The 23,706-nt window shown below is 41.2% G+C and overlaps 1 protein-coding gene across 11 annotated transcripts in view; it reads right to left on the bottom strand.

Annotated features, from left to right (window-relative positions):
* The window catches only part of TNRC6C (trinucleotide repeat containing adaptor 6C), a 111,096-nt gene that overhangs the window by 33,954 nt on the left and 53,436 nt on the right, over window positions 1–23,706 (bottom strand). For 10 of the 11 annotated variants that reach the window (XM_074847594.1, XM_074847588.1, XM_074847590.1 and 7 more), the window contains exon 5: window positions 5,893–8,484. In XM_074847594.1, the coding sequence (XP_074703695.1) occupies window positions 5,893–8,484 (2,592 nt within the window). Of the gene's footprint in view, window positions 1–5,892; window positions 8,485–14,068; window positions 14,253–23,706 lie in introns of those variants that run through there. The other variant, XM_074847599.1, reaches the window with a different exon arrangement.

The following is a 23,706-nucleotide window of genomic DNA, read 5'->3' on the forward strand; positions in this document are numbered from 1 at the left end:
TTACATATTTATTTTAGGGTCTGTTTCTTAAAGCAACTGCAGTTCTCTCAGACACTGATAAAAGTACATATGACATAAAACATATCCAAACTAAGCCTACGTGTCCAGGAACATGTAGCTTAATGAAGCTCCTTCACTACCAGCAAGATTCACTGTGTTTTAAAACATACTCCTGAAACAACCTAAGATTTCACTGTTTCATTAAATTGATTTTCATCTGAAACAAAAATACTGTGTTCTAAGCTCTATCAACCTATCTTAAATTTCTATTTTAAAGTGTGTACAGAGACAAACTCGCAGACACACACATGTATGTATATAAATGAACCTCTTCACATGACAACTTCCTTGGCGTTGCACCTATGATCAAGATTTCTGCTTGTATCTTTAAGCCAACTTTATTTAAGGAACGCTTTATTTGAATTTCTGCCTCGCTACTCAGGAGGCAAACTTGTCAGACAACTGTGTGTATTTAATCATATTGGCATCTGAAAAAGATTAACTGCAGGCAAATGAAACAGAAAACAAAACATCTCTAAAGCACCAACTAGAATACAAATACAAATACAGAGAGTGACGAATACTAATATTTTTCCCTGAGTTCATGCAACTTATACTGGAAACTCTAAGTAATTCAATTTATGAAACCAACCTTAAAACACAATTCATATCTTGAAAAGGCACAGTGTGCTAGGCTGTAGAATAGAAACTCAAAAGAACTGGTCCTTCTGTTGCTCTCTACTATAAATTCAACAACGCTGATTAAAGACCACAGATGTGTAATGTCCAAGTTATTTTGAGTTAAGTGCTTTAAATGCGCTGAGCAGTAAATAATACGGGATTACAAATAATGAGGGAGCCAGCCTTTACTAAAAGAGAATACTCTCAAGAGCATAAAAGCAAACGAAATGCATCAACTAAGAGTTTTCAAAACTATCTTCACAGGCCAAATTAAGTGCAGGAAATTAGTAAATCAAACCTGCAGGCTGTTGGAGAAATAACTTGTGCACTGCAATAATTAAATGGTACGTGCATTCCAGAGTACTTCTCAATTACAAACCTGTTGTCCCCTCTGTGTTAAGTACCTGCTGTCCCAACGTTACTAGCTGTGCTACCTTTTTATGATTCCATATAACTCTATTTTAGAAACTTAAAAAGGTGAATAAAGTTACATTTTTGAATGAATGATGCTGAATTCTACAGGTGAAAGAAGAAATTTACTTTGTATTCTCCAAAGGACTCTCTGTTTAAAACAAGGTTTTTCCTCAGGTTTTAAAATAGCCAGTATGCTGCTGGACAGAGGTGAAATATTAGTTCAAAGAGTAGTCCCAGTCACTTGCCTCTGCCAGAGTGATGCCTTCGAGCACTATCATACACCTCACAATAAAGGCAGCTCACAAGTGGTGTTGCAATGGGTTCAATGAACACAAGAAGCTACTTTTAAGTTCCTTTACACAGCTGCTTGGGGGGAAAACACCTTCACAGTGGTCTCAAAATCTGAACCTCCCTAACATTTTCAAAAATTCTGCTCAGAGAGAACTTACTATTTTCTTTAAGAAAGTAATATGCATTTAGGCTTTCCCGAGAAAAAGCTTCATGCCTTAAAAAACACCCAGATTTGCATGAATGTTGTTTTGCAACAGAATGAGCTTCGTTAAAGGGTTCTTTGGCAAGAAAGTGAGGTTTTAATAGTGAAGTTTTTAAACACTGTTAGAATTGCAAGAAACAAAAAGATCACAGTGAGTAATAAACATGGACACATTGGCAGAGCTTTGTTTTATAGAAATAAAAACATAATTAACATTGGGCCACAGCCAACAGGAAATCCTCAAGGGAAAGTGAAATGTTAACTAAGCTGTGGCAGGATGCAGTTGTTTTCCCTCAAAATAACCCTATAGCCATTTGGATGGCAGAAATTGTTTTCCTTGAAGTTGTTTGGTCCACGACAAATAGCAGAGCATATGACTACAATACAGGCAAACGAAAATATTAGAACCTTATGTAGATGAAAAAGAAATTAGAAAGAAAACATATTGTTTACTAAATAGTCACTAGCTAATAGAAAATAAATGGGGGGGGGGGGGGGGGGGATGTGAAAAGGAGGGTTATTTATTTTAAGAGTCACCTGTAACACTTAACCTTTCAAGACTTAATTTTCTGAAAGGTATTTCAGCTCATGCAGTGGAGCTCAATGCCTTCTTATATCGCTCAGCATTAGGGAAGCTCTCATTTGGCTTTCAGCAATGAGATCAACCTCGTGTGAAAACAGAGGGCAGGTTTCTCAGTACCACCTGGCTGTCCCCCAGAATGGCTGTTTAGAAGGCTGAGCACTCACAACAGGATTTTAGATTTTTACATGAGCATCCTAAAGGAGCTCAAAGCTGATCTGATTTCAAATCCACTCTGATGAAAGTTAAAAGTAAGGAAAACACATCACTTGCATTCTCCGTTTCACATAAATTACACACTATGAATGACACTTAAGTTGCCACTGAGACAATGGCACAGGATTATAAAAGGAACAGCGAGATGTTCAGAGCTTTCAGAGTTCAGACCTGGTTCAGTTTTTTACAGCTTGAGCTCCTTGCTCTCCAGGAACCACAAAGACCTTAATTTTCGACCTAAAATCTCCATAGGGAAGCCTACATTGTCTTTCCTTGTTTCTTTTCTCAGCTGGAGGACGGGCGGTTGGAACCCTGCCAGGCTCTACCAAATGAGAACAGGGGACAGCACCAAGCCCACTCCTCAGCATTTGGTGGAAGGATCTGATGCCGTTTGGGATCCAAAAATCTCTCTTTTAATCATCCCTCTCTGCAAAATCTTTTCTCACCTCTTATTCCCCTGCATCGAAGTTGCAAGAGTTAAAAGTGCTAGTAAGAATTATGCACAAGTAATTTAGATAAAAATTTAATCTAAATCAAAACAACTAGCTTTCTGCTCATCTTCCTAAATAACTCACCAGTGGTTTGGAAGCAAGCTCCTGTAACCAGAAAGGACTACATTTATCACATTACCTATCCCCCTCCTTTTTTTTTTTCCAACTGAAGAAGAAACTCCTTAGAACATTATGCATTTTTATCAAGTGTGTACCAACATCTGCTTCCCATCCATAGGTTTTAAGTTCTGTATTCAAAGAATTTTGAGAACTTCTGGGGATGGGTGACAACTTGAATAACAAGACTGTAACTTGGCCTCCATTTCTAAACTAATGTAGTATAAACTAAAGGGACTGCTACTCCTTTGGGAACAGCCAACTAGTGCTGTACAGCAAAATTAAAATCCACTTGTTTGCTTTCAGGATACGTGACTCTGCTGTCTTACAGCTACACCACACTTCCCTACTTACACAGGAACAGATTCCATGATTCCTTATTGATATTCCCTGAATAACTGGGAATCATAAAAATGATTGGCAAAGCACATCATGACCCATGCAGAAGACAAAACGCCAGTGGTAAGTGCTTAGTTCAAGTGCTGTAATATTTTAGATGAACCCTTAACCTGTGCCCTATGGCACAGCCTTTAATTACTCATGGAAATATTGTAGATGGAAAAACAACTGTTGTTGGATGAAATTTGGTTGTAGATTACAGAAGTCTCCTGGCTATAGGATTCTTGTCTCCCTTACTGTAGAGGATGGAAATGCATAGCCAACAGGACAGGGAACTGGAGTAGGAAACAAGAAGGTTAAACAGACAACTGTTCATTACTTGCTTCTCATCTTTTAGCTGTCCCAAATGGGACACGATTTGTTTCAAATCTGCATAGATTTCCACAAAGACCCACAGGATCTTGCTCTGCAGCTGCTATGTGCTATATGCAATGTCAAAAACAGGTCTCCTACACTCTGAATGGGGAAGCTACTACATGTCATTTTAAATGACATTTTCTGCTCTCTATAAGATAAGCACAAGACTAGTCCCTCTCAAGCACAGTCAAAATTAAAGATGGGCATAACACATAAAGACACAGGGGACTGTCCCTAGCTTCCATTTGCACATCAGACAATAATCCTTCAAAATATTTCCATGTATGGCCTTTATATCTGTACATATGTACACAACTGCAAGCATATGTAAGCAAAAATACACAAAAGACCTAACTTATGCCCTCTATAACTTGATCTAAATTTTAATATCAGAACTGCATTTTAAATTGTCTTCACTATCACTCAGTTTCCCCTCTTCCTTGCACGCTGTCTTAAGTACATTCCGAGAGTTGGATTTGCTTCTAGTATCTTTAGAATCTTTCTAATTAACATTTTTGCACGATGCACAATAGTGTCATTTTAATCTAGGCAGCTTCAGTGGATGGTTACAAATTAATAAGCAGTTCTCTGACTGCATAAACATATTACTTCAAAGAAACTCTTCCTTTGCTACCATCTATTCTCCAGAGGAATCACTGTAGATTAACACCAGTTTTTAAATTCCGTTTCCAAAATCTGAAGGACTCAAACCAGTAAGTTTTCCTCTGCAAGGTGTTAGATTATTTGAATAGCATTAACAATACACTGCTGTATATGAATAGTTTTACAAGCACCAATGTAGTCATCCAAAAATCAGCCTAATGAAAAAAAACACTGAAAACCCCAACCAAAAACGAACCAAAACCCCACTTTCACGGTATCTCCACTACAATTCGGAAATTTGAATCGTCAGTTTCATGAGTAAAGTTTTAAATATGGATGAAATAAGTTTAAGGTAAACAAGTTATAGATCCCGTATGTTGGACTGACCAAGTACAAACCTATTTAAAGATTTCTCCCTCTGCAGCACATGTTATTTTATCAAAATATGATACTCTCAACTGTTAAAATATTTGACCAGAGTAGGGAACATAAGCCTATTTATACACAGACATTACAGTAAGTTTGAATTATTTCAAAACATCAAAGAGAAAAATGATGGAAATAGGAGAAGTAGAACAAATCCCACTTGGAGAAAAACATGGTCAAAAAGTCAATATTTAGCCATGACCAAGACGAAACAAAAACTTGGAGACAAAAATCAGATGAAGAATTTCAAAGAGCACTGCAAGATTAGATTTATTTTGAGAAGTCTGTGGTCACGATATAGAGTAGGGCTGCTAGTGACTTCTATTTAAATACCTCCCCCCTAAGCATTTTTCTCATTTTTTCCCCCCATTTTTATTCCTTGCTGCTTGTCTACAACAGTACCTTGTCTTTGATTAGAAAAATTCCTAGATGCCTAAAAACTTGTCTTTGGAACACAGCTGAAGCTAGAACAACTTCTCCCAGCCACCCTGAATATTAACATCTTTAATCAGTCCAGCTTTATGAGAATCACATAGAAGTGCAGGATACTACCCGTTGCTTGAGACCTGAAGTATGAAAGAGAACCATTTCTTCATCAAAGGCAACAAAGAAGACAGAGAAACAGCAACAGCCTAGATTCATGCAACCGTTAAAAAACATGTTGCCAAGAGATATGGCTGCAGAAAAGAAACAGATGCATGCTGTCTAAACAAGAACAAAGACTGAGCAATGATAACAGAAGACAAATAAGAGAAAAAAAGGTTAGCAAAAAGACCCCAACTCTCAAATGGCTGAATTAAAAGAAGGTGCTAAAGAACTGTGGAAGAGCTGACAAAATAAACAGGGATCAACAACCTAAGGACCTAGCACATTATTGACCAGGTAACTGTTTCGAGCCTTTCCGACATTCACTTGGACTAGGAAGTTTGTGTCAGGTTCCACGGGTTCTGTCCTCAAGACAAGACTTTAACACTGCTTCACAGTAAATGAATAAACTTATTCTGCAACATAAATACAGGTTTTCTACCTTTAATGTGTAACTACACACTGATCAGACCAGACAGGGTTCAGTAATGAATAGTGGTATAAAGTATCTTATAAAACTATTTTCATACCTGGACCAAGCAGCGGGGACCGGTTCGGCTGGGCACTTGACTGGTGCGATGGCTGAGGTTCAACCATATTTGTGTTGATAATGGTGCTAGTGGTGGTGGTATTGGTTGTGGTACTGCTCTGAATTATAGGATTATTTCTATCCCACATGTTTACAGTCTTGTTGTTGTTGTAATTTGGGTCGCCCCAAGCTGAGGTACCATCATCGATTTCCATCTTGCGGCGAATGGACGGTGGAGATGGCTCTTCCCAGCCAGTTGCCTCACAGTTCTCTTTTTGTTTGGCTGGCACTGGCCCACCAACCCACCCTGACCCCGTCTGTTTTACAGAAGCAGCTCCTCCCCAGTTACTCACATTGTTGTCCTGGGGTTTATTAGCCCAATTTTGTTGGGGGCCTGGCTTTAAAGATTCCCCCCAACTTGTACCTGTATTAGCCTTGCTGTTTGTGCCATTTCCCCACCCACTGGTCCCAGACCTTGTGGAATCATTCCAACCAGACCCTGATCTATTGTCAGAATCCCATCCAGATCCATTCTTCTTCCCATCACCCAAGTGTCCAGGAACAGATGATGAATCTGTCCAATCTCCACCTCCTGAAGTCCAGCTTGGATTTGATTTCTGTCCATCTGCCCAGTTTTGAGATTTGGGTTTCTGAGGCTCACCCCAGGTAGGTGATTTGTCCTCCTGATTTGCGGTCCCACTCCAAGCGTGGCCGCTTTTGGCAGCAGCAGCATTATTAACAGTAGTAGAGCTTGCTGACTCTCCCCATCCCCCTGGGCCATTTGGTGCTTTGTTGTTATTGTCTCCCCAACCTGTATTTGTTGGAACAGCTGCCGGTGGAGAGTTGACCCACCCAGATACTGAAGAGGTATTTGTACTGTTCATGATGGACCCATCGTTCTTCCCCCCTGAGTTTGAAGATTGAGTAGCTGCACAACCCCAGGCCTCTGTTCCATTGTCATTCTTTCGTTCAGACCTTGGGGACTCTTCAAATTCCCAGGCAGTGTTTTGCTTTACAGGGGTCTGTCCCCACCCCGTATTGGACAGGACCCTGGGGTCAAGGTCATTTCTTGGCAACTGAACTTGCCCTTGGTCTATCATCCCTTTGTCTCTCCTCCTGCCCTCTCCAGCCCCCTCCCTCCCAGTACTGCCTTCATTTTGACTCCCACCGCTGTCGTTACTTCCTTCGCTAGCTGTGGTGCCAGATGCTGCAGCTTTGGCCCAAGAGTTTATTTGTTCGTTGCCCTGCTGCATGGCAGGATTTGGACTGGTAACACTAGAGCTATCCCACCCTGTTGATCCTTTCCCGTTGATGTCGCTATTGGAATGCTGGTTTGGGGCCTTGCCCCATTCACCGTTCACACCGTTACTGGTGTTACGGTTGGGGTGGCCCCAAGCTCCAGAATGCATACTACCAACACCGCTGTTGCCACCGCCCCTGCCCCACGCTAGTACCCCAGGACCCGAAGGAGGCCCCGAATCCCACGCGCTCGCTCCGTTTCCTTCCTTTTGCGCAGCACTGCTGGATCCATTTTGTTTAGCACTTAATGCTGAGTTCACAGTGTCTCCATTCCCCTGACTGAACCCAGAATTGCTGTTTCCTGTGGCAGGACTACCTGGGGACATCCCCCACACTGAACTGCCCATTCCTTCACCACTGCCCCCGCTGACTTGAGAAACTGATGTTCCATTAGCACCAGGAAGGCCTTGCAGGTGGGGCGGGATGATGGCCCCCATACCAACAGCCATCCCCCAGTTCGGCAGTCCATTTGTCTGCATTGCATTGATAGGGTTTGGTGAAGAGTTCATGGGGTTAGTGTTATTTGGTCCATCAGTGTTAAGGTTCTGAGGTTGTACGCTGAAAGACACATTCTGAGAAGTGGACGTTTGTGGTTCTGTGCTCTCTTGCGGCAGCAAGTTTCCCCAAGCACCTAAGGTGCCTGTTGGGTTCCCATTCTGGTTGCCCATGTTCTGACCTATGGCACTGACTGGACTGCAAATACTGGAAGGGTTGCCTGCTCCCACAGTTCCTTCATGTCCAAGTACAGGCCAGGCAGCTGGATTGGCATTAGGGTTAAGGTTAAGATTAATGCCAGCATTCGAGTTGGAAGCACCCCAGCAGTTCTGACTTCTACCATCTCCCATCATGTTGTCCATCTTTCCATCCCCACCACTGGCAGAGCAGTGAGCTAGGCCAGAGCTGGAGCCCGCAGCCACACCCCACACTCTGGCCGAGTTGCTGTTACCGTTTGCTCCACCAGCTCCAAGGGCACTCTGGTTAGAAGTGCTTTGGACGAGTGCTCCGTTGGCGCCATTATTGCCATTAGTTTTCTTTGTATGTCCAGTGAAGTTGCCTTGGGCACTCCCTGTAGCCATGCTACTGTTCTCTGAGCCACAGTTGGAGGCAGAGTCAGTGTCTGTAGTACATTCTGAGGCAGACTCAGTCTCAGCTCCGGTAATGGAAGGCCACGCTTCCTTGTCAGTCCTGTCTATTATCACTTTATCCCAGCTGCAGTTGCCTTCACTCCTGAAAGCAGGCTGCTGTCCCCAGTGGGAATTCTCATAATGGTCTCCCAATCCACTGTGGCTGAGATCTGAAAGGATCCAACAAGGTTAAAAATGAGTCCACTGTTCAAGCACTGCAAAAGCCCTCTATTAAGTACTATTTTACATCGCTAGTTACAACACTGCATTCTGCTAAAATTTAGAGTACATTCTCTAACATAATACAGCAATTTTCCTCACTACAATAAAGCACGATGCTCGTATTTAGTTTTGGGTTTTTTTTAATCTGGCGAAACTCTCAATTAAAATAATGGAACAATTCAGTTTTAGAACAGAGTAACAAAAGTGTTTTGTATCCCTTAGTATACTAGTAAAAGTAATAAGCAGGCAATAAATAAGAATAGCAAATGCACTAATCTACGTGAAAAATCTAAAAAGCAAATTTGGAAAAAACGCAGAAGAGTATGTAGCAGACTCTTACCATTTGTTTTGAGTCAATTCTCATTCTTCAGAGAAACACAAAGGAAGAGCATCCAATAAAAAATCTAAAATATCTGCCTGCCATTAGATATTACATACACACCCACGTCACAATTAAATGCACTAAATTTATACTGCATTTCAGTTTTCAACCCTTTCTGTAAATAAAGGAACAAATACGGGCAGCCACCTTTGCTATCCAGTGTCAATTATTTAACCACCACTACTGTAACTTACGTTTTAGCAGAGAACTTGGGCATTTCTAAGTAACAGACAGTTTTGTCAAGAAACTTATCTCTTAAAGGATTTACATGTGGTTTAAACATTCTTTTGCACTTCCACATACAGTTCAATTTCCCCCCCCAAACCAATGAAAATCAATGTGATGTTGTACAGATCCTCAGAAGACAACCTTTTCAGAGCACTGCCCACATCCTCAAACATAGACACTAATTCAAAAAATTAAACAAAAACTATTCAGCATATCTAATTGCTTGCTAGGGTAAAAAGTTACACTGAAAGACACACTTCTCATGCTAAGAACTCAAGTTTAGTTCAAGTTTTTGCATTTACTTTCCATCCAGATTTCTAGTACAGATTACTCCTTTTAGTTTCTGTTGATGGGAATTTTATAGGAAGTAATTCAGTCTGATCCTAGGGATACATACTAGAGACGATCTGCAGAACAGTTCCTCTTAGCTGGTTGTCTAAATAAGGGAGAAAACTGCATATACTTAAGTTATAAATTTTGGATAGCAATTATTTTTATTTGCTGTAAATCTGCAGAATCATGACTTCTATTTTTTATCATTTGAATAAGAGTATTTTGTGGGGAAAATGGATGCAACAAATCTCCCAAGTAAGCTGTTAACCGTGGATGCCTAATATCCATTAATTTAAATCACAAATAGTTTGGTGTGATTAGCTCCTCTAATCTGCCAATTAGAGGTGTTCCTAATACTGAAAAAGAATTGTTCCAAGAATGAGAAAAAGCTTGCTCTCTCTTTGACAAAGTAGACTTATTCACACATTTCACCTGTAGCTTTTCAAGAAAGAGGGGGAATAATTTCTGGGTTGCCTCATGAAGATTTATCAAGATGAAGAACGAACACACTAACGCAGGACAGATTACATATCTTTTTTTTTTTTTTTTAAATTTAAATCAATTGAAGCAAAAGTACAGATGTTGCAGAAAGAAAGGGAAAAACAGTCTTAGCTCATCACCTGTCTTCTCATGATGCCAGAAAAAGCTTAGCATTTCACAGAAAGAGCTAAATAATTGATGTGCGTATGACAAATCCAAAAGAGAATGTGAAAGGAGCCACTTGGATTTACCTGGATTCTCTCCCCTACATGCAGTTGCTAGAAAGGAAGAAATAGTCTAAAGACAACTGGTTACATTACAGAGCTAAGGAAGCAGGTTGAAAATTTACCTGATAATCTAGGTTTACTACACAGGTGTTAAATAGAGACCAGAGTCCCAGATAAGACATGGAAGGGAAAGGAAGACTGTGAAATGACTTAAGAAGGGTCAACAGGGTCAGAAAAATGAGCCAAGCAGCATTCTTAGCAGAGCAGGAATGAACAAAGAAAAAAAAAGGCAGCGGCAGGCCAGGCCAGAAGATAAGAAGTTGAGGCAACGAAGGCATCGGATAACAGGAGAGATTTTTTTCAACACTGTGGGTGGTGAGATTCGGCACTGCATTTCAGACATGACAGAAAGATTTAAAAGTGGCTTGAAATACACTGTTCCAATAAAAAGGTCTTGTCAAAGCCAAAACCTAAGCTACATGTGCAAGTGCCTGGGAGAACGATGGCTCTGCCCAAGGCAAGTCAGAGTCTCTGCGCAGGGCAGGTTTGTGAAGAAGGATCAAGAGCACAGTGCAAGACACCTCAATGCTCACAAAAATGGCACCAAGACCTACAAGATGAGATGAAAGGGAGCTGCTTGTTTAATCATTTCTTTTGCTTTCTCCTCTCCCCCAAAGATGGTGGTTAAAGCAATGCTCAAGTTTGAGAGCACTTAGACAACAGAAAGTAAAGGGAAGGGGTGGGAATGGAAGGGGAAGATGACAAAACAGCTTAGAAAGATTCCCGAGAGTAGGCAGCAAAATGGTTCATTAAATAAGATACTAGGATTTTGAAGAGCAGTCAGAGAAACAAGAAGAAAAAAATAATTATGAGGGGGAAGAACTACAAAAATCAAGAGATGTCCACACTAAAAGTAGAAAATGGCCAAGTGCCTTAACTTAGATAAGCACATCTACTCCAGAGAGTACCAAGTATCTTGGAAGCAGCACACATGCGGCTCAAACCCTTTGATGCCTTTTTTTGCAACTCCACAGTTACTCCCTTTCATGTACCATCAGCATAGTTCCTCTTACTGAGGTTCAGATTATGCCCTCAGCAATAACCACTGACTAATCTGAAAGTGGTTACTTTGATAGGGATTACAATAATTCCATGTAGGTGACATAAAATAAGCAAGCCCTCTCTCGAGCAGCAGTGTACCTGTGCTGCGCCTTCCCTGCTCTGGAGTCAGTGGGACCACGCTGGTACCTTTCAAAAGTCATAGATTCAGAAAAAAGAGCAAAACCAGATGTGCAATAACTTCACAGTGTCCAAATATTTACTGGAACAATTGGTTCTAACACTAAAGGCTGCTGCTATAAAGCCTGTAAGAAACAGGACAGATAAAATAAAGAGAATGGAAAAAAAAAAAAGTCACAAAGTAAACAGAAAGCTGCAAAAACTGTGACTTTGCTGCTGGACAAACATAACAGTTTGAGTACAGAACTGATCCTGAAAAGAGTAATTTTAATATTCTTGTCTAAAAGCAAATAACCAAAAGACATTTTTCCATTTTCTCTAGACTAAAATGAGTTCATTCCTATAAATTAAATAACCAGTAGCAGACTCCTACTTAATCCATAAGAACTTTAAACTTAAGAAAAATAACGAAGGCAAAATATTTTATATGACTAGATAATTTTTTGTTTGGGGTTTTTTTTGAACACAGATTTCCTCCAACTGTCTAGGAAATCAACTCTTCACAGGAATTGTGAATATTTTATTTTCAAAGCTGTTAAGACTGAAATGGGAAACCTATTAAAAAAATTCTTAAGAATCAGTTCCTCTTTATTTATGCAAAGATCAGAAATAAAAGCACTGCAGTCCACCAGAAGCATTTCTATCCTTCCTATGTGAACTGAGCAAAGATTTTAAACAAAGCATCAGGAACAGGAACCACAAGTATTTTATGTTAGCAAATCCTAGTGCTGGTACACTGCAAAGTGAAATAATTTTTAAAATAATACTTTGTGTTTGAAAATCTTAAATATGCATCTTTTATAAAATATGATTCCCTTGATTAACAACATTTCTTCAGCAATCAGGAAGTAAAAATTAATCTAATACCAAGAATAACAGCTCAAATTTGTTTTAAACAAACATAACTTCTGTCAAATTGTAATCATACATGCTACCTGAAAAATGCACAGCTGAGATCAGTGTTACCAATAAGCATGAGGGTTTGGTTGTGTTTATAAATGATATCCTTAATGGGATGGGAGGAGATTGCTGGTGTTATTACATACTGTGCCCAACATACTTTACCAACTTCAATTTAGCACTTATTAAAAATAGAAAACATTTTTGGCTCTGTTTGATAATGAATATGAATAATTAGTTGCAAAATCAGTTTAACGTTTACACAGATTACAAATGTAAAGTATGAGTGGGGCGAAGCTGTTGCACGCATTTCTTACAAAAGCAAAATACTTTGCCTGCACAAGCAGTTTACCCAAAACTTCAATCCGTCTCCTCTGAAAATGCAATTTACAATAATATTTCTTTTCATTTTTATTCAGCTGAGTTAAAAGTAACTGTAACCTTCATAACTTCCATTGCAGTAATTAGTTCGAATGCTGCGCAGTAAAATTATGCACCCTGAACTATAATATAACACTCAGCTGATTTAGGAACCAAAGTATGGAGAAGGCATGAAGAGGCAAAGCCTGGGATAAACTTTTAATGAGAACCACATTATTTTCCTCATCCAATTTTAAATCAGATCTAATTGTGAGTCCCTCTCTTATTACTAGTTTTATTTTTCAGTTCATGTTAGTCAGCATAACAACCACCAGATTCATTGGCTCGTCCTGTCCTGCCCAAAGGACAGATTACAGACAACATTGTTCTTCGCTTTGACATGCAGAAAGAGAAAAATCCCAAAGGCCAGTGACAGTCCTACTGGGGATTTTACTTGTCACACAAAGGTTAGTGATTCTGAGAGGAAGTTGAGAAAAAGGGCAAATTACTTTCTCCCCCCAAAAGAAATAGTTTTCAATTCAACATGAGCAGATCTTTAGAAGACTATACATGGATTTTTCTAAATCTAAATTCAATAGAAGTTGCCAGAAAAATTTTAAGTGCTAGATCAAATGTAACCTAATTTTATAAAAGAAAAAGACAAGATGACACAAGCATCTATTCTGAAGAACAAAATATAATTAAGTAGAAAATCTGGGAACTGTAGTGCTAATATTTCAGGTTACCTGCTACATCCAGCTCTATGCATATGCTGAAACAGAGGACAAATTTGAGAACTGTCATCTATATCTGAAGCCACTTACAAAGCTAACTTACAAGTCTCATAGATATGAGGAAGCTAAAATCTTGAATAGCGTACATAATGTGGCAAGACAGAAGAGAGATGGAAGCATTGAATAAAGCAGCTTTATTTATTTTAAAACTAAACCATAGTTAAGTACACAAGTGGAAAAGCCTGTCATCCCGTTTTAATTTTCTGCACTACGACATTAAAATGTAGTTCCTTTCCTCTGATGCTGAAAGCTTTTAAATGCATTAAGAAAACAAGCAAAAATAAACATTCTTCATTATTAGTAGAGATTCCACTAAATGCTACCTCTCCAAAACAAAAGCAGCAGTAGAAAACACCAAATAACTGCATTTTTCTGCTCAGTGCAACATATCTTTAGCAAGCAGCTCACTGCGAAGACGCCATTTTATCAAACCTGAAATGCAGCCAAAAGCTTAGGACGCTGTGCTGCTGCTCTCTCTCTGAAATGTTATGTAATAAATTGATTTAGCAGAAGCAGATGCTATTTTCTCAGGGTTAGGGTTACTTTCTCTTTTTTTGGCTCTAAAAAGGGCTGATGGGTAATAAAATACCTGAAGAAAGGAGCCGCCCAACCATCCTAGGAGACGCTACATTGTGTGCAGAGCTGTTTCTACTCCTGCATCTACGTTCTCCAGGGCTCTCGGCTTCAATATGTCGGCTGTGTACAGTGTGAGCCTCATCCTGTAGAGCTGCCAAGAAAATCTCTCTGTGCAAGCGTGCGCCCAGACAACCTGCAAGCTCGGTCGGGCCTCGGTTGCACTGGCTATGGAAATGCCCTTTCCACGCACAGCCCTCCTCCCCCTTCCCCTCGCTCCGCTCCTTAACTCTAGGTGAAGGTATCAACAGAGTAGGATTTTTAAGCTTTGATTATCTAATTGCAGCTGACACTAAACCGATCTTCCTTCCTCTTTAAATTCTTACAACTGTCACAAAACATTTTCACTTCAGGACCCAGCTACAATTAGCACCCTAGCTGCTTTTCTCCCGATTTTGAAAGTCAGCCAAGAGAAGACGCGGGCGCTGCCGCCCGCCCGCACAGGCAGCAGCTCCTGCCTCCTGCCCAGCGTCCTCCTGCCTGCCCCAGCGCCAGCTCCTGCCCAGCGTCCTCCTGCCTGCCCCAACCCCAGCTCCTGCCCAGTGTCCTCCTGCCTGCCCCAGCGCCAGCTCCTGCCCAGCGTCCTCCTGCCTGCCCCAGCGCCAGCTCCTGCCCAGCGTCCTCCTGCCTGCCCCAACGCCAGCTCCTGCCCAGCGTCCTCCTGCCTGCCCCAACGCCAGCTCCTGCCCGGCGTCCTCCTGCCTGCCCCAGCGCCAGCTCCTGCCCAGCGTCCTCCTGCCTGCCCCAACGCCAGCTCCTGCCCAGCGTCCTCCTGCCTGCCCCAATGCCAGCTCCTGCCCGGCGTCCTCCTGCCTGCCCCAGCGCCAGCTCCTGCCCAGGTTCTCCTGCCTGCCCCAGCGCCAGCTCCTGCCCAGCATCCTCCTGCCTGCCCCAACACCAGCTCCTGCCCAGGTTCTCCTGCCTGCCCCAACGCCAGCTCCTGCCCAGCGTCCTCCTGCCTGCCCCAACGCCAGCTCCTGCCCAGCGTCCTCCTGCCTGCCCCAACACCAGCTCCTGCCCAGGTTCTCCTGCCTGCCCCAACGCCAGCTCCTGCCCAGCGTCCTCCTGCCTGCCCCAACGCCAGCTCCTGCCCAGCGTCCTCCTGCCTGCCCAGCATCCTCCTGCCTGCCCCAACGCCAGCTCCTGCCTCCTGCCCAGCGTCCTCCTGCCTGCCCCAATGCCAGCTCCCACCACTTGGCAGGGGAGAGTCAGGCCAAGTCCCAGATGTATATTGGTGCGCTGCCAAGCCCTTAATGACTTCCCTGCCTCTATCTAAAAGATCTAAGTGACAAACATGAAAGCGTATTCATCAAAGGCGCTGCTGTTTATAAACGCAGGGAACAACTGCCCCAGACAAAGCAGCGCGGATCGGGGCGCGTTCTGCCGCCGCAGCAAGGGGGAACGACCATCTTTAACCACCGCAGGCTGGAGAGCGCTGGTTCTCTTTAAGACACGAACACACAGAGTGTGAACAGAAGGGGGGGCAGCTTAACGTTTTCAGGACCTAAATATCATCACAAATTCTGAGAACACACCTAGAGAACTTCTGTCGATGCATATACACAAATCTCAAAGGATAATTTACACGCAACATTCCAGTATGTCTAATATGTTCCTTTACAATTATTTGCCTTTCTCATTCCTTTGCTCTTCCTCCTCCTCCCATCTGCCCCAAATACATATTAATTATGCAGTAAATGGAGCACGTTTTAAATTTGCTGTTTCAATTCTTGTCAGGTGTTCATCTGAGCAGTTTCACCCTTCTGCACTGGATTGCACACAACTGATGTCTCTTTAAAGGTTTGGCTGCATTCTCAGAATTGCTGCCACTTCACTACCAAAGCACAATCGCTGCTGCTATTCTTGGCTCAAGAACTGTTCCACTAAAGTACTCCTGAAAATAGTTGGTTTCCTTCTGAAGACATTTGTTCTCTGTCTCTTTGCAATAGTCTCTGAATACTGGACGGGTTTAACCTCATTTTAAAAACAACAGATGAAAATCAAATGTTTCGTTTTGCTTCCATTCAGAAAACTATTTCAAATGCAATTAGAAACTAAGCTTGAGAGTCAATTTTACAATAACTTTAGAGTCAAAATATTGTTGTGGATTATTACATTACTTTAGTATCAGCTATACATGATTGGAATTTTCATTAGTTAAAATGATATGTCAAAACTGGAAAAGAACATATGAGACATCCCATGTTCCTTGTGTTTTTCTTAATAACATAAACTTTGTGTAATCAATTTTGGCTACAGGAGGCAGGAGCTTATAAAGGACACCAAATGAAGGGGACTGTGTTTACCAGACAGGGGTACATAGGAAGGCAATGCAGAACCCCAAGAAGAGCCCACACCAAAGTTTGGGGGCAAAATAAAGCACAGTTTCCACTGCAGCCCATGCTGGCAGAGAGCTACTTACTGTTACCTTCCATGTGCCCTGTCTTGTAGCAACCTCAGCAGGCATGTATCTGATAAATTTTAAATCTTTATAGATACCTGAAGACTAAAAAAAGGGGATTTGAGAGGTTTTGCAGACCACTCACCTGACCTAAGCAACTATTCCTGATATGCACTAAGTGCCATTTGCCCACCCCACCAAGGAAGCCCTCCAAGCAACAGAGACTACACATTCTTAAGTGCTCTCACTTAAGATAGCTTTCATACTGGCACGTTTGCCCTAATGTCTAACTTTAACCTTCCTTCTTGAAATTTAAGCCCATTATTTCTTATCTGATCCATCACAGACATATAGAACACATAATTTTCTTCCTTGCAGCAGTCATTTAGGTATTTTTGCATTTCTAATTCCAGTCTTCCTTCCAACTCTACAGGCTCCAATTCCCTCTCTCTTTGCAAGGCTTGTTTTCAAGGTCTCTACTCACTCCTGTTGCATTCTGCTCTTCTTCCAGCAGGTTAACCTCCTTGTGAAGGCACAGTACTACAGTCTGGACTCAGTATTCAGAGGCCTTATCAGAAGTGCCTCATGGGAAGCAGTATTGTTTATATCCCTCAGTATGTATGTCATCTTTTCAACAATATGACACCATTAATCTGGTTTACCCTGTGACCAACTCCAGATCCATTTTTGCAGCATGATACTCATATAACCATATTTGTGTACAGAGCTGCTCTGGCCAGAATAAAGAACCTATACCTTTTCTCTATCTCATATTCAATTACACTATTTTGTCACCACTATTCCATATTGCAATTTTGTCTTCCAGTTGCCTTGCACTCTTCTCCAGTTTAGGATCATTCAAAAATTTAACGAAGGCTGTTGTTTATAGATGAAACACTGATGCAAATATCAGAGAGTACAAATTGGCACTTTCACTCAAAATATTCTCATTCTGCCAGAAAGGACTGATCGCTTCTCTATCTACAGCTTCCTGAGCAGCTATGACACTTCTTACCGTAGTTTCTTCCCACTTCTTTTCACCACCATACATCCATCACGAGAAAGTCTTCTGAGGCACTCTCAAAGGCTGTACAAAGTTGACTTCTAGGACATGATTTTCCCTCCCATTTTGCAGGGCCTCTCGCACTGCTGACAGGGAACTGCTCTCCTTCGGCACGACCTGCTCTCCACAAACCCACGTTGGTTCTGTCCGTATTTCTCTCTTGCAAAGTTCTAAATGCACAGAAATAGCTGCTCTGGTATTTTTTTCTAGTATCATTCTAGCACACTACTCTGACTGATCTGTAACTCCTCAGTTTCTCCTTTCTCACCTTTTAACATCAGTTGTTTTATTTTGTTTTCTAGTTCTCACACTCTGAAAGAAAGCCAGCGTGCCAGATTGCTCCAACCCATCTTCAATGTAGTCTACTATGAATTCCATCGTTTTTTGACAATTGGAGACATTTTATTTCCTCAAGTACTCTAACTCACCGTAGCCTTAGTTCTACATCAATTGTTAGTTTACAGACGAAGGGAAAAGGCATTTAAAGTATTGCTGATGCCATCTACTGATGGTCCTCCCTGCTGAACATCAGTCCAGTTCCACTGGCCTTCCTTTTACTACTAATGGGCTTATAAAAGTGTTATCTTTTTGTTCTTTTGTTTTTTTTCCTAACAGCTACAAACTTCTTTGGTTTTTGTTTCTTGTAATATCATACTTGTATCCCGAGCTGTACAAATTCAGCTTTTCAATAACCTTCACGTGATGTTACTCCCTTTCTGCTCTTCCCAAGGACTAAATTCTTATTTCCTGGTCACTTTGACCTTAGTAAGTTACTTTCCACCTTTTACGAGAACACCATCAGAGACAGGTCCTGCTACTCTGTCTCTTCACCTGCTCTGTCAGAAAACTGCCATCTGCACATTGTAACAACATGCCAGACTCTTTGTCTCCTGACCCTTTTTCCCCACTGAGGCCTGGGCAGTCCATGTGTCTGGCTATCACTAGAGCACAGCGTCTACAGTGAAGCTGAGGTAGGATGCAGGTCTACCGATGCTCAAGCAAAAGCAGTGGCATTTGAGTCATCATGCTTTCACACAGCCCCACTCTTTGAAAGTGAGGACAGGGAAACTATAAAGGCATCTCAGTTATTTATCCTTTACAGATTTCTATTTTTCCTTCTCCCAGTGAAAAATTCTAATCACTGTCAAATAGATTGGAAGCAGCAGATTTATTTTTCACACTCTGCTGCCTGATGTCAGACAACGTACACAATACAGAAAAATTCATTCCAAAGATTAGTTTACTGATGAGTTTTTACCATCATTTTTCATTCATAATGCCCATATTTGTGCTACACAGCAGTTGCTACTTCTCTATATTCAAAGCATTATATGGAGTTTTTGAAAATCTACATAGGAGACAAAACCCTTTGCTAGGTGAGACTCACTTCTCACAAACTTTCCCATTACTGCATTTCAGAACGTGTTCATGACTCAGGAGTACATCCAGACAGTACCTACTGGCCAGATCCCATCTCCACGTTAACTGCTGTATTATCGTCCTTGTACAACTTTTTTAAGAGGTCCTTTAGTCTAAATATATACTTGTCACTAGTGACCTTTGGTAGCACTGCCTGATTTCCAGGGACATGTACCAGACAGCAAGCACTACCAAATGCTAAACAAAGCCCTGATGAAAAAAAAAGAAACATAATCACCACTCATACAACCTCTGGTGGTACCTCAATATCCCTTTACAACACTAATTTGGTAAGACCATTGGCAAGATATTTAATCAAAACAAAATACTGATAATTTCCGTATTTTTTTAAAAACGGATAGTGTTAACATCCAGAGGGACCTGGACAGGCTGGAGAGGTGGGCCTGTGCAAACCTCATGAAGTTCAACAGGAACAATTGCAAGGTCCTGCCCATGGGTCAGGGCAATCTCAAGCACAAATACAGTCTGGGTGAGGAGTGGATTGAGAGCAACCCTGAGAAGGACTTGGGGGTATTAGTGGATGGAAAATGGACTGTGAGCCAGCAGCATACACTCACAGCTCAGAAAGCCAACTGTGTGCTGGGCTGCATCAAGAGAAGCATGGCCAGCAGGGCGAGGGAGGGGATTCTCCTTCTCTGCTCCATTCTTGTGAGACCCCCCTGCAGTGCTGGGTCCAGCTCTGGAGGCACCAACAGCAGAAGGACACGGACCTGCTCCAGCGGGGCCACAGGAGGCCACAAAGATGCTCAGGGACTGGAGCACCTCCCCTGTGAGGACAGGCTGAGGGAGTTGGGGGGGTTCAGCTGGAGAAGGGAAGGCTCTGGAGAGACCTTAGAGCGGCCTCCCAGGACTTAAAAGGGGCTACAGGAAAGGGGGGAGGGACTCTTTGTCAGGGGGTGTAGGGATAGGATGAGTGGTAATGGTTTTAAACTGGTATAAGGAAGAAATTCTTCCCTGTGAGGGTGGTGAGGCCCTGGCACAGGTTGCCCAGAGAAGCTGTGGCTGCCCCCTCCCTGGAAGGGTTCAAGGCCAGGTTGGACGGGGCTTTGGGCAACCTGGGTTAGTGGAAGGTGTCCCTGCCCATGGTAGGGGACTTGGAACTAGATGATCTTTAAGGTCCCTTCCAACCCAAACCATTCTGTGATTCTATGATACAACAATGAATACCTTCCAGGTATTACATAGACACTTTTAAAAAAAGTGTATTTGCTACAGAAAGTATGAAATGATATACATAGAAAGCGTGCAAGGTGAATAAATATAATACCTCATCCTTGATTTCTACTTTATAGAATTTAGTGTGTTAACTATTATATACAAAACCCACTGTTCACAGAAGATCCAGAATAAATCAATTTCTAAAGTTTTTGCTTTTAACTCTGTAACTTTTCAACCAAAAGCAAAAACACAGTAATTTTTGGCCAATAAAGATATTCTGCTAGTGGAATTACAGAATATGGGCCCACAGAGATAAAGTTCAGCAAATCACTTCCATAAAGGCAGTTTTCACATGTGCTTTATTCATTAAAAATCAGCCTGTTTGCCATGCCTCCAGGAAATCAACCTAAATCTTATTTCAAACTTTTGACATGAGACTTTATTCATATGCTACAGAACTACTTCTGCATATACATGCCTTACTACAGTCATCACAAAGTACAATAAGCTAAACTGGGCAATTGTTCAAACATGCATTTAGCTTCAAGGTCACTACTACCTGGCTAGATCTGACGAAACAACTATATATCAAAGCTTATCTGTGTTTTCCAGCTATATTGACTGGTTTTAGAAGAGATATCTCTCCCTAAAACTTTTCTCCAAATTTGACTTTACAACTGTAGAAAATTGCTCTATTAGAAGGAACTCTAACCCACAGTTAAAGGATTGGATGTTTGAAGGAAGTATTGTCAGACACAACTTTTACAGTAAGGTGGTTTTTTACTTTTATCTTGCTTCCTAAAAAAAATTATCAAAAATAAAAGTTAATACAAATTTGTAAGAGTTTACCTGCCACACAATGGCATTCAACAACTTCTGACTGCCCACAACACTCACTTCAACATGCACACACCATGTCACAAGCATGAATATGCAAACTGCAGCTAAAGAAGCATGAAATAAAACTTTCAGCTTCATAGAAAAGAAGAATAAAGTTCAACACAGAATCTGGCATCAGCCCGCAGTAGGAAAATAAATCTCTAACTGCTGTCAAATTCTCACTTCCCAGAAAACAACAGATAGAACAAATTAAAACTGTAACTCTTCAGTTTCCACAATGCTTGTGTGTTCTCTCACTTCAACTACTGCATGAATTACTTGCTTTCATTTCTTTTTAGACTTTGGAAACATGTGTTACGGATCTGTTCCACAAAATACTTTACTCGCCAATACAAAAGAAGTGCAGAAGTTTCATCATGACTCCTGCAGGACATGGTACATATCGAGTTGATGGATGTTGGTTTTACATTGCTGAATTGCAGAAAAGTGAGAGGCATCTTCAAGAAAAAACGATTACTTCTTTTGATCTTTGTTCTTATAATCATCAAACACGCAGTGGTTGCCTGGAGACTCCTGTACAAACTTCGTGATTTGTAAAGAAACAAAGAAGGATATATTACCTGTTATTTTTAAACTCCCATGGTAGCTTCCAGAAATTACCTCAATTCTTTCAGATCACATGGCAAAAAAGCCATTCCATTAATACCTCACACCTCAATGAGAGAAGTTAACTATTCACCACATTTATTGGAGTCAGCTGACAAAGTGGAGAGGGAAGAGATTAAAAGCTCCATCTTTAAGTAAATAGTTTCATAATAGTTAACAATGAATTGAAGACTGTTTTCAAGGGATAAGCTTTCTAAAGTGTTTTATGCAATTTGAAATGTTTTAATTTCTTCCCTTAACAGTTTGTCTAGATAATGGTTTATAGATTATCATAAAAGAGAAACAAAAAGTCACTACTCTCATCCACTTCACTGATACTTCCAAATGATAAACCTGACAAAGAATATATTAGTGGTCATTAATTCCCACTTGCCTTACACTGGCAGAACATCCTTTTTAATTCATGACATTGCAGTTAGAGTTCTGATAAGTGTTTTGGATAGGCCAAGGCAGTAGATAAGAGAGGCTGCTGATAAGAGAATTAAAGAGATAAAATAGTGTGATTTTTACAGTGAAGAGGCTGGCAACGTCTCTCCAACAGCCTTCCTTGTACCCAGGTAGTTATAAATAGGGCCTGGAAGGAACGTCGTTGCATAATTTCAAGGTAACTACAAAGGAATATGACCCTATAAAAAGAAAAGCTACAGACATGAATTTACATTAAGCATCCTCTGGATACAAGATGCTAGCATACGACGATCCTGTCTCTGATTAATACCAGGTCATCCATAAAAAGAAAGTTACTATTATTCACCATGAGTATAAAGAAGCCACATATGGAGCCTTGCTTGGGCAGAATCCAGCACAGGTCTAACAAGCTCCGGCTAGGCAATCGGGTTACCAGAGAGGGAGAAAGCCCTAAGCACTGGTCTATTATTGACTGCCTCTAGACTTTGAAGATGTCTAATGATGTTCAGGAAGTGATCACTCTTCTGCAATGCAGGTGCTCTTCAGACAGACAAAATTCCTGTTTATATGTGGATCAGGTACCCACACTGATTCTTCTGGACAACTTCAATTTTTTTTTCCTTCCCTTCACTTCTGCAGAGAACTTCTGCTTGCAAAGACTCTTTGGTAAATGAAATACCCAGGGAACCAGAGACAGACATTTAAAGGAATACAGTTCCTACCGATGATGAGAGGAGGAGAGGCAAAAAGTTTCCTTCTGACAAAGTATTGCTCAGTGAGAATCATCATGTTTAAAATTCTTTATTTTCATGAAATATGACCCAGTTTGAATTAAATTTCATGGAAAATTCACAACTTCAGTGCTGGAGGTTTTCAGGATATAGAATCCCAAAATTTTTCCATAGGCTAATAATTACTCAAATCCTAGCAGCTGAGATGAAAAGGTTGTGGCCTTCCCTGAACACTTCTTTGATCTTTATGCTCATCAAGGTGAAGACAAAGCCAGTATGCAGACCAAGTAAGATTGTCAATATATCTACTTCATGGCTACAAAGGTCCCTCAGGAGTGAGATATGCTATACTCCTCTCTGACTCACAAAGCAGCCAGGGACACAGCTGTCATGCCTTACAAACTGAGTTAGATTTGTTTTTTCTCCTGTAGCTAGTTAGTAAATGAACTGATGCTCCACCTGCTGGAAAGAGAACTAAATGAGCTCTAGTATTCAGCAAGTTCTTTATACGAGGAAGATGCAGCCATTTGAGTCTCAAAACACAACCTCTTGCTGTCGAAAGATAAAAATGTAGCCAAGGATTTAGCTTGTCTAAGAGTCTCTTCCCTGCTCCAAGAACTGTACACAGGTTTTGCTGGTGCCTTTGAAAGCTTTTGTCTTGAAAGCTTTTGTCTTTACATACTAAAAGAACCACCTGACAATTTTGACTCTATGCACTAATCGCTTTCAAGAAATACTTTTGCTAAGGGTTTGGTATAGGTTACCTTGCTTTGTGCAATAAGTAATATAATATGAAGCTGAAAAGCTGCCTCACTCCTTCTCATCCGTACTAGCTTTTACTGTATTCTGAATTTGTCCAACAGTAACAGAAAAGTAGCAAAATAATT

Source organism: Strix aluco, chromosome 21, assembly GCF_031877795.1.
Source record: "Strix aluco isolate bStrAlu1 chromosome 21, bStrAlu1.hap1, whole genome shotgun sequence".
NCBI lineage: Eukaryota > Metazoa > Chordata > Aves > Strigiformes > Strigidae > Strix > Strix aluco.